Below are 12326 nucleotides of genomic sequence, written 5' to 3'. Positions count from 1 at the left end.
ACACTGATATTGGTTTATCCCTGTGCTGAGTGGTTTTGCTGGTAAAACAGATATAACATTATGATAGTGAAGCTGTCGCGCTACTGTGGCTGGTTCAGCGCTTGTCACGTGAGTTATTCTCTGCAGGAGAGGATGATGTAATCCCTGGATGTGCCTGAAGGCAGAATAATCAATTGCTGCACCATCCCTGCTTTGTATGAGTCATCCAGCTGAGGTTCATTAGTCTTGTCTTGACTAACCTCCATTTGTAATTACAAGCTCATGTTCAATGTGTTTGTCTGGGCCTGACCCAGCTTTCTCAAGGTCCTGAATGTTATAATTGTTTTTTCAGCAAAACCACTCAGCTCAGGTATTAACCAAGATATGATCCTGCATCAGTGTAGCTACAGTATTCTCAAGGTATGTTTGCGTCATAATGCATTAAATCAAATGGTAGGTTTCCTTTAAAAAGCATCCAAATATAGCTTTTCTGAAGGTGAATTCAGAGATATACCCATTTAGAAACTATAAAGCAGATAGCTAAACTACACTTGTAGGTTTCTGAAGCTGCCATCTCCGCTGGTCACTTGCTTGTTTGGCCGACAGGTTGGCAACTTGACAGACCAAAAAGGTATTGTAATCCGACAGGGACAAGCCTGTGAAACCCTTGCTGCATGTAGACAATTATCTTGATGAAAAGTGCCAGCTGGGAGCTCTTCCCTGAGGGACAATTAATATTCAGTGGGGGGGGGGGGGGAGTATTTAGTCAGCCAAGTTCTCCCACTTAAAAAGATGAGTGGCCTGTAATTGACATCATAGGTAGAACTCAACTATGAGAGAAAACATGAGAAAACAAATCCAGAATAAACCACATTGTCTGATTTTTAAAGAATTTATTTGCAAATTTTGGGGAAAAATAAGTGTTTGGTCACCTACAAACAAGCAAGATGTCTAGCTCTCACAGACGCATAGCTTCTTTAAGAGCCTTTCTGGTCTCCATTTGTTACCTGTAGTAATGGCTCCTGTATGAACTTGTTATCATTATAAAAGACACATGTCCACAACCTCAAATAGTCACACTCCAAACTCGACTATGGTGAACACCAATGAGCCATTGAAGGACACCAGAAACAAAATAGTAGACCTGCAGCAGACTGGGAAGACTGAATCTGCAATAGGCAAGCAGCTTGGTGGGAAGAAATAAACTGTTGGAGCAATAATTAGAAAATGATGAATATATGAGAGCATTGGTAATCTCCATCGCTCAGGGACTGCAGGCAAGATCTCATTCTGTGGGGTTAAAATTAGGGCTTCACTGAACTATACTTGCTATACTTGCAATAGGATATTACAAACTATGGACAATGAATGAAATATATTCGTTGATGTATTACCATTTTTTAATTGAATATGAAAGAAATATTAAAAACGTTTTAAATAGTAAGTTGGCTTGCAAAACATGTTTTGATGCAATTGTGGTGACTACGGAAGCCTGCTTTTTGTGCATTGCCTAATTTAGTGTTGCGTCCAGAAAAGCTTCCAGAAACTAGTGAATGACCTGCAGAAAGATTGAACACTCTACACTACCAGGGATTCAGATCCTGCAGTGCAAGCGTGTCCCCCTGCTTAAGCCAGTACATACCCTGGCCCGTCTGAAGTTTGTTAGAGAGCATTTGGATGTTCCGGAAGAGTATTGGAAGAATGTCATATGGTCAGATGAAACCAAAGTAGAACAGTTTGGAGGAAAGTGAATGATGAGTTGTATCTAAAGAACACCGTACCTATTGTGAAAAATTGGGATGGCATTATCATGATTTGGGGCTTTTCCTCTGCAAATGGGGCTATGAATAGTGAGATTATGAGTGCAAACCTCTTTCCATCAACAAGGTCACTGAAGATGAAACGTGCATAGGTCTTTCAGCATGACAATGATCCCAAGCACACTGCCAGGGCAATGAAGGAGTGGCTTTGTATGAAGCAATTCAAGGTTTTGGAGTGGACTAGCCAGTTTCCAGATCTCAACTGCATAGAAATCCCTTGGAGGGAGTTAAGTCTGTGTTGCCCAGCGATAGTTCAAAATCATCAGTGCTCTAGAGGAGATCTGCATGGAGGAAAGGGCCAATATACCAGCAATAGTGTTTGGCAACCTTGTGAAGACTGTCATTGCCCACAAAGTATATTTAACAAAGTATTGAGATGACCTTTTGTTATTGACCAAATACTTATTTTCCACCATAATCTGCATGATTTGAAATAATTCTCCACTGCACCTGCACATATATAAATACATTAAAGAAAGTGTTGTACCTTTAAGAAAATCACTTCCTGAATGGAAGCATGAAGATAAGCGCAACAATACAGGTTGGCTGGAGTTTTTGGATGATTCTGTATGCCAGAGCAAGAGTGTATGTGTTATCGCTCCAAGAGGGAATCTTTTAATAACACATTGTTTTGTCCTTTATTTAGATAAGTGAACATGAAAGAAAGAGGTTGCAGCAAAAAATGCAGAGTGAGCTGCGGAAAAAGAATTGCATAAGTATAACAAAATACCAACAGATCTCAGATATTTGGGACATTCCAGTATCAAAGCGTTGGAATATCTACAGGTTTGGGCCATTGGGGTAGATGTATCATCTCAATTTGTCTTTTCTTACTTGTCTTTGTCTTGTGCCTTTTTATTTTTGTAATTCATGTGAACCTATGTTTCCTAATAGATTACAATTTAGTTTTTTTCCTTATGTGTGGTTTGTTTGGTTTGTCGCAATGTTAAGTTGGTCTGGTCGCATATCTTGAATTAGCAACAAATGTCCACCAGGACAGTCGGGTAGGAAGAGGAGACTGCTAGGATTAGGCACAGATGGAAATCAGAAATGATTAGCCCTTTTTAGGGCACTATAAAAAAATGCATGTTGCTACTCATTGCCTGCAATAGTACAGGGCCAGTGCTACTACAATTTTCATTTCCAGCATCATACACCTATATCTTAAAGGAGCACTTTTATTACTATTTGCAGTTCCAGAATCATACAGCAATATTTCAACCCTTACAGGACTCGTTTGCAGTGTATTTTCACATTTGTATTCTCACATTTGCGTATTCTTGTGGGCTCTGTATTGTGGATTTCATTCTGTGCTCCCTTTATTCTTTGGGTCGGTATGATCACAGGGATACCAAATTTATATAGGTTTTAGTATATTTTAAAAAAATGTAAATCTTTTGTACAAAAGACTGTACAAAATTGTACAAAATTTGGGCGCTAAATTTGGGCGCTAAATAATTTGGGCGCTAATTTCTGTTATGGTGTTCATGGTCGGGAAAAAACTTTTTTAAATTTTGATAGAACTCGCATTTTGGGAAGTGGCAATACCTGAAATGTTTATGGTTTTACTGTTTATTTACTTTTATATGTTTACTAAGGAAAGGCAGTGATTTAAACTTTTACTTTGCTTAATTTTTTTATATATTTCTTTTACTATTGTTGCAGACCCTCTAGGGTACTTTAACCCTTCAACCCTATATACCAGTGGTGGCGAACCTATGGAATGGGTGCCAGAGGTGGCACTCAGAGCCTTTTCTGTTGGCACTCAAGCCATCACCCCGAACAGAACCAAACCCACCGAATCTACCTGCAGTCCGAGGGAACTTAAGCGATGCTGTTCTCAGTGCTATTATAAAGCGACATTTCATTGGCTGTTTGGAACAGATAGCAATAAGTTACTGCTTAAAATGCCATGTTGGCACTTCATGGTGAATAGGATGATTTTGGTTGTAGTTTGGGCACTCGGTCTCTCAAAGGTTCGCCATCACTGCTATATACTGTTATACTATATTGCAGTATATGGTAAAAAAAAAATGTTTCATATTAAAATTTTTCTTAAGTTTGTACAGAGAAATAACAAAGATCTGTGGTGAGAGAAGGAAAAAGGGGCAAGAAGAAAGACCACAGTATAGGGAAGATGAGGGAGGAAGGAAAGGGAAGGAATCCAGCAGTTAATTCCTATGGCTCATCCGACTCCAATGGTAGGTCCCGTGTTAAGTCGAGATACCGAGGAGAAGAAAGAAAAGTAGTCCAGTGGAACCAGGTTTTCTGTAAGTGGGATGCTCTATTGGGATCTGTGTTTAACAGGCCTTCCATTTGATGCAATTTGTTAACCCTTTTTAACCAATACCACACGGAGGGGGTGGTCAGGGGGGCTACAACAGGCCGGGATAGTAGCCTAAACTGCATTCAGGAGGTGCTAAACCAGAGAACTTGTGTATTTGGCCAGGGAAACCTCATAAAGCTGGGTCATCATGTAGTGCTTTGCCTTTCACTTCGTAAACTTGTGTTGGAGGATGATGGTGTGGATGGGAGACCATCAGAAGGGATTTATGATGATGATGATGATGTTGAGGCTTTCAGCAGTAAGGGTTCGTGGTAAAAAAGGTAGGGTGTCATGACGAGGTCCTACGTGGGTGGTAGGCAGTGATTGTTCGGACAAAGAGGAGGTGGTCAGAAAGCTGCAAGAAGCCAGCAGAACAAATGACAGGGTAGGCCACATTGTTGCTTTCTGCTGCCCAGCTTGTAAAGAAACCCTTCAAATAAGGTCCATCCCACAGAATGTCTACGACATGGCATTTTTTCTCCCACACTGTGTCACCAGTCCATTAAGAATGGCCAAAGTCTTAACAATATTAGCACCGCATGTATGACCAGGCACCTGAAAGGTAAACATGAGCTGTAGTGGATGAGACACCAAACAGCCTGCTGACACCTAAGGCCCCCACTGCTGCTTCAGTTGGTTCAGCCTGTGCCACTTCCTACTGAGTGACAAGGCCACCTGTTTCCTCATAAAAGGAGTATGTGACACCACCACTACCAGAAGCTTCACTGTCACCATCAACAAACCTGTCATCTCCATCCTTTCAGCATTCTATCCCTCAAATAATGGAGAGCAGATGTTTTGGCCATGTCATGCACAAACTTTGGTACTAAATAAGAGTACTTCCAAACAGCTGGCCTTCGAAAACCACCCATTCAGGCTGGTGGAGACCATCAGCCTGGCAGGCCAACCCCTCCCTGCACCAATAAGTTGTGGGCAAAATCAGGTGCACACTGCGCAATGCAATTAGTCCCAAGGTGCACCTCACAACTGACATGTGGGTGAGTGAGCATGGGCAATTCTCCTTAACCTCTACCACCACGGAACATAGTACAATGGCGTAAAATAATCTGCCCACATAACTCCAGGTACTGAAGGATGGGTTCTCCCCATTCAATTTCTGGGTGAAAAAATTGGACACATGGCCAGAGCTTGCTCAATATGCCTTGCAGGTGCTGTTCTGGCCTGCGACACGTGTGCTTGATCAGCACCGCCGATGGTGTCATCAATGACAAGAGTATCCACCTATCCAGAGCCAATTTAGCCAGGCATGGATATCACACAACTTGGCTGTGAGAGCATCTAAATAAGTTTGGTAAAGAGTAAAATACTAAATTACCTAAATTTACACTTGAAATTGTCAAATTCCACATTCACTGGACTCAAAATTGAAATAATCAAATATACAGTAGATGGATTTTAACCACAGTGAGAGAAAGGGTTTGCATTTCTCCCATTGCTTCTTTTAACTCCATGAGAATAACCCAGAGAACCCTTAACCAATAATTAAAGGAGTCCGGTGTAGGATTACCCCCTCATGCACTCCAGAGGCGGTGGGTCCGGTAGGATATAAGGAGGGTAAGGAGAGAGACAAGAGGCGCTAACCTCGTGAAGTATATCTAATTAGCGTATAGAAGTGAAAAAGTGTGGCTGTGTAGCCGCTCACCTTGTCCAGGGAGTGATAAAGCGTATAGCTGCCAGTCGATTCCTGTTGTCCGTTTTGCCCGATCCAGACGGCGGGGTAGCGGTGAAAGAATGTGGGTATCCAAAGGAGAGGTCACAGGCAATGCACCGGCGCTTTAGGTTCAAAAAACCTAACTAGGAACCAGGCTGATTAAGTTCCAAAAATTGTTAGGTTTTATTAAATACATGGATGAGAGTATAAAACATGTAGAGTTAAAAATATATATATACAACGCATTTCGGCTTAGTACTTAAGCCTTCATCAGGTATAAAGAAGTAAAAGTCCACAAGTGTTTATATACATGCATACCAAGTCTACTTGGTATGCATGTATATAAACACTTGTGGACTTTTACTTCTTTATACCTGATGACAAGTGTTTATATACATGCATACCAAGTCTACTTGGTATGCATGTATATAAAAACTTGTGGACTTTTACTTCTTTATACCTGATGAAGGCTTAAGTACTAAGCCAAAACGCGTTGTATATATATTTTTTTAACTCTACATGTTTTATACTCTCATCCATGTATTTAATAAAACCTAACAATTTTTGGAACTTAATCAGCCTGGTTCCTAGTTAGGTTTTTTTTAACCTAAAGCGCCGGTGCATTGCCTGTGACCTCTCCTTTGGATACTCACATCCTTAACCAATAATGCTATTATTTTAAAAGAAAAGTACAAGCAGGATCAAGGATTGTAAACCAAGCACACTGATATACTGGTGTGTCCTTCTGGCAGAATTTGCTCTTCTTTTAGCTTTGTATGCCCTGGCTTTTACAAAAAAAAGGCATTTAAAGTTATGCAAATAAGCCTGAGGGCCTCCAGGTGTTAATGGAGCCTGGAGCCACAAGGGTATAGGAAGCTAAAAGAAAAGAAGATCCTGTCAATGGGGGAGGGCACACAACAAACAATATGTCAGTATACTTGGTTTACAATCCTTGATCCTGGTGGTAGATTTCCTTTAAGTACTTTTCCTAGCCCTTTTTGTCAGGTCCCTATTATTACCACAATTTTTCAGCCCTTTGCATTAACCCCTTAAAGATGCAGGGTTTTCTCGCTATCCACCTTCAAAAATCCATAATTTCTTCATTTTTCTGTGTACAGAGCTGTGTGAGAGCTTATTTTGTGTGTAACAAATTTTACTTTCCCGTGATGTTATTTATTATAACATGCCATGTACTAGGAAACAGGAAAAAAATTCCAAATGTGGAAAAATTGAAAAAAATTTCATGTGTGTCACGTTCTTGTGGGCTCAGTTTTTACGACTTTCACTCTGCGCTCAAAATAACACCTCTACTTTATTCTTTGGTTCGGTACAACCACGGTGATACCAAATTTATACAGGTTCTATTGCATTTTAATACATTTTCAAAAATAAAACAAATGTGTGCAAAAAAGGAAAAAAAAATTTGCCATCTTCTGAAGCTAATAACTTAAATTAAAATTCAATGGGGTTCATGTACAGGTTCGAGTCTGCGCTAAAGTCCTGGCCCCTACCAAATTCAGACATTCTAGACTAACCCAAATTTCACCCAAATAACTACTCACTAGTCTTAACTCTTTACAGACAGCCGCTAAATCATAAATCTCTTAATATATCTAAATAATCTAGTGAAATTTTCTGCAGAATCTGCAACAAAACATGAGATAATTTTTTTTCACCTTAAGACACGAAAATGACTTAAAAAACTCTCAGAGGTTAAAATATTTCAAAAAGCTATTCATAATGGTAACCTGGAATTAAAGATACCTTTTTATTTGTTGTTGTAAAGTGCATGACACATCCATGTGGAACTTGACTATGTAAGTTTATTTTGTATACACCGATCGGCCTGCAGGACATTATGATCCTAGGGACGCTGCATTGAGCTTATTATTACTAGGGAAGGGCAAAAGGGGGTAAATAACTGCGCAGGGGCACAATTGTTATATACTGGCGGTAAGTTTGCCAGCATATGATGTTCCTTGTACCGGCTTCGGCCTCCTCAGAAATCTGTGTGGATGGCAGTACAGCACAGCGCTGCACTGCGCATATAGGCAACTGCACCTCCCCCTCCGCACCCAACTGGTCTAGAGGCCGATATTGCTGGCTCTTTGCCAGGAAGTGTGACTAAATCATAACTAGTATGTCTGTTTCAGGATAGATAGAAGATAGGTACATAGATGGATGGAAAGATGGATAGATAGAGGATAAATAGATAGGAGAGAGATAGAAGATAAATAGGAAAGAGATGATAGATAACAGGAGAGGAGGATATAGATAATGAATACGTATGTAGCAAAAGAATGAATTAGTTACTCACCGGTAATTCTATTTCCATTAGTCCACTATGACAGCCCACCTGGAGGATGCCCCTTGACCTCTGCAGGGACTGGAAGAAGAGAGGTTAAAATCCCCTCCCCGCATCCACCCGCCAGTGACTACAAAATAACCATGCTGAGGAAGATACAACAATGATTTATTTTATATATTTTGATCACATACAAACTTTATCATTGTGAAACAATGTAACTCAAGAAAAAAACACTGCTCTTAAGGGTGGGAATATATAGGCCGTCATTGTGGACTAATGGAAATAGAATTACCGGTGAGTAATTCATTCTTTCCACTTCGTCCCCCATGACGGCCCACCTAGAGACTTACAATATAAGTAGTCTTTTAGGGAGGGATTACTGCTTGTAGAACTTTCCTCCCAAAGGATAAATCCTTTGTGGAAGTCAATTCCAGCCTATAATGTTTTGAAAACGTAGAGGAAGTAGTCCAAGTTGCAGCCTTGCAGATTTGTTCTAAAGAGGCCCCTCTTTTCTCTGCCCAGGATGTGGATACAGCTCTTGTTGAGTGTGCTCTTATTCCTGAAGGTACTGGAACTTCCTGGATGTCATAACACTAGAGATGAGCGAGCACTAAAATGCTCGGGTACTCGTTATTCGAGACGAACTTTTCCCGATGCTCGAGTGCTCGTCTCGAATAACGAGCCCCATTGAAGTCAATGGGAGACTCGAGCATTTTTCAAGGGGACCAAGGCTCTGCACAGGGAAGCTTGGCCAAACACCTGGGAACCTCAGAAAAGGATGGAAACACCACGGAAATGGACAGGAAACAGCAGGGGCAGCATGCATGGATGCCTCTGAGGCTGCTTAATCGCACCATTATGCCAAAATTATGGGCAACAGCATGGCCATGACAGAGTGACAGAATGAAGCTAGATAGCATCTAAAACATCCAATAATTGACCCTGACACTATAGGGGACGGCATGCAGAGGCAGCGGCAGCAGGCTAGAGAGTGTCATGGCGACATACCCTAAATGGACTCAGGCTTCAAACCAATGGGTGGCAGAGAGGAACCAAAGGAGGTGAGCAAGAAGCGCTCAAATAATATCGGTACATGATAAAAGTTTGCCAGTATATTTTGTGGATTACACAGCAGGGTGGCGACAAAGTTAACATGGAAGCCATGAAAACAACCCAAAATTCTGCCTGACACAGCTCGTTTGATAAGGGGACCATGTATGGAGGCAGTGAACTAGTAGTAGATTAAAGGTGCTGCAGTTAAAACTATGTTAGTTGGATCTTGGCATGGAGCTGGCGCTCCGCTGCCAGGCGAGCTTTCGCCAATCCAAGCCCCTGTCTCTAGGCTACTCCCCAAACAGCACTTCTAAGAACCTTTTGTATAAGATCAAGTGTAGTAGCGTTCTTATAAGTTTAGGATATGGCGGGTGAGGGGAATGTAAACAGATGCGCAAGAAGCGCTGAAATAATATCGGTAAATGATAAAAGTTTGCCAGTATTTTTTGTGGATTACACAGCAGGGTGGCGACAAAGTTAACAAGTTTGTTGTGGAAGCCATGAAAACAACCCAAAATTCTGCCTGACACAGCTCGTTTGATAAGGGGACCATGTATGCTTACAGTTCATGCCAGTCGCTGCACTGGCTGCCAGTCTCCTTTCGAATAGTTTAAAATAATAACCCTCATCCATAAAGCTCTGTATAATGCTGCACCCCCCTACCTCTCCTCTCTTATCTCAGTCTATCGCCCAACCCGTGCTCTTAGATCCGCCAGTGATCTTAGATTAACCTCTACCCTAGTGCGGACCTCCCACTCGCGTCTCCAAGACTTCTCTAGAGCTGCACCAATTCTATGGAATGCTCTGCCCTGGACTATCAGACTAATACCTAACCTCCAAAGTTTCAAACGTGCTCTTAAAACCCATTTCTTTAGGCAAGCCTATAACACTCATTAACTGCATGAAGTTTTAACTCTTCTACTAACCCGTCCTGTGTCGTCCTCCCATCTGTTATCCAGCAACCAACAGGCACCAGACTTCTCTACAGTCCCATTCACCCTGGACCTGGTATATAAGATGACGGCTGAGTGGTTCAAGCGACAGCAATTCCATTTATTATATTTTGTTCTATTCCCTAAGAAGAATGGCTTGACCATTAAATATTCTTTTACCTCGTGTTACCCCATCATCTTCATAAACCGTAAGCTCTGGCGAGCAGGGACCTCACTCCTGTTGTTCCATACAAATGTTGTGCTCTGTTACATTACATTTGTATTTGTTTCCTATGATTTGTAAAGCGCTACGGAATATGATGGCGCTATATAAATAAAGATTATTATTATTATTATGGAAGCAGTGAACTAGTAGTAGATTAAAGGTGCTGCAGTTAAAACTATGTTAGTTGGATCTTGGGATGGAGCTGGCGCTCCGCAGCCAGGCGAGCTTTCGCCAATCCAAGCCCCTGTCTCTAGGCTACTCCCCAAACAGCACTTCTAAGAACCTTTTGTATAAGATCAAGTGTAGTAGCGTTCTTATAAGTTTGGGATATGGCGGGTGAGGGGAATGTAAACAGATGCGCAAGAAGCGCTGAAATAATATTGGTAAATGATAAAAGTTTATTAGTATATTTTGTGGATAACACAGCTGGGTGGCGACAAAGTTAACAACTTTGATGTGGAATCCATGAAAACAACCCAAATTTCTGCCTGACACACCTCGTTTGATAAAGGGACGATGTATGGAGGCAGCTATATGGACGACTTTTGGAGGTAGCAATGGAGATAACGTGTGGAGGCTGCTATGGAGACAATTTAATTTGGATAGTGCCTGTATGTGGCAGTCCCAAAAATTTTTCAAACCAGAGGAGCAGGTAGGTGGCCCTCCAGAAAAATTGAATAGATTGAGTGCCTGTATGTGGCAGTCCCAAAAAGTTTTCAAACCAGAGGAGCAGGTAGGTGGCCCTCCAGAAAAATAGAATAGATTGAGTGCCTGTATGTGGCAGTCCCAAAAAGTTTTCAAACCAGAGGAGCAGGTAGGTGGCCCTCCAGAAAAATAGAATAGATTGAGTGCCTGTATGTGGCAGTCCCAAAAAGTTTTCAAACCAGAGGAGCAGGTAGGTGGCCCTCCAGAAAAATTGAATAGATTGAGTGCCTGTATGTGGCACTCCCAAAAATTGTTTAAAACAGAGGAACGGGTCGGTGGCCCTCCAGAAAAATTGAATAGATTGAGTGCCTGTATGTGGCACTCCCAAAAATTGTTTAAAACAGAGGACCGGGTCGGTGGCCCTCCAGAAAAATTAAATGCATAAAGTACTATAGCTAGAGCCAGTGGGCCCTGTCAAAAAATAGCCAGTTTCCTCTGCTGTACTGTACAAAGAGGAGGAGAAGGAGGAAAATGAGGAGGAGGAGGAGTGGATCAATTATTCAGGTTGAGCTTCCTTCACCTGGTGGAGATTGGAAATTATGAGAAATCCAGGCTTTATTCATCTTAATAAGCGTCAGCCTGTCAGCGCTGTCAGCGCTGTCAGTCGACAGGCGTGTACGCTTATCGGTGATGATGCCACCAGCTGCACTGAAAACCCGCTCGGACAAGACGCTAGCGGCAGGGCAGGCAAGAACCTCCAAGGCGTACAGCGCCAGTTCGTGCCACATGTCCAGCTTTGAAACCCAGTAGTTGTAGGGAGCTGTGTGATCATTTAGGACGATGGTATGGTCAGCTACGTACTCCCTCACCATCTTTCTGTAAAGATCAGCCCTACTCTGCCGAGACTGGGGACAAGTGACAGTGTCTTGTTGGGGTGACATAAAGCTGGCAAAAGCCTTGTAAAGCGTACCCTTGCCAGTGCTGGACAAGCTGCCTGCTCGTCTACTCTCCCTCGCTACTTGTCCCGCAGAACTACGCACTCTGCCGCTAGCGCTGTCAGAAGGGAAATACTGTTTCAGCTTGTGCACCAGGGCCTGCTGGTATTCATGCATTCTCACACTCCTTTCCTCTGCAGGGATGAGAGTGGAAAGATTTTGCTTGTACCGTGGGTCCAGGAGAGTGAACACCCAGTAATCGGTGCTGGAATAAATTCTTTGAACGCGAGGGTCACGGGATAGGCAGCCTAGCATGAAATCTGCCATATGCGCCAGAGTACCAACGCGTAAGAATTCACTCCCCTCACTGGCCTGACTGTCCATTTCCTCCTCCTCCAACTCCTCCAACTCCTCTTCTTCTGCCCATACA

The 12326-nt window shown here is 42.2% G+C and overlaps 1 protein-coding gene across 1 annotated transcript in view; it reads left to right on the top strand.

The window, feature by feature from the left end:
- Positions 1-1532: 1532 nt before the first annotated feature.
- Positions 1533-12326, top strand: part of LOC140134131 (NFX1-type zinc finger-containing protein 1-like) — a 56677-nt gene continuing 45883 nt past the window's right edge. Inside the window, exons 1-3 of the mRNA XM_072154763.1 lie at positions 1533-1726; positions 2294-2384; positions 2446-2585. Of these exons, the coding sequence (XP_072010864.1) occupies positions 1533-1726; positions 2294-2384; positions 2446-2585 (425 nt within the window). The remainder of the gene's footprint in view (positions 1727-2293; positions 2385-2445; positions 2586-12326) is intronic.

The sequence above is a fragment of the Engystomops pustulosus genome, chromosome 5 (assembly GCF_040894005.1).
Source record: "Engystomops pustulosus chromosome 5, aEngPut4.maternal, whole genome shotgun sequence".
Classification (NCBI taxonomy): domain Eukaryota; kingdom Metazoa; phylum Chordata; class Amphibia; order Anura; family Leptodactylidae; genus Engystomops; species Engystomops pustulosus.
This window is presented reverse-complemented; position numbering and strand designations above follow the sequence as displayed.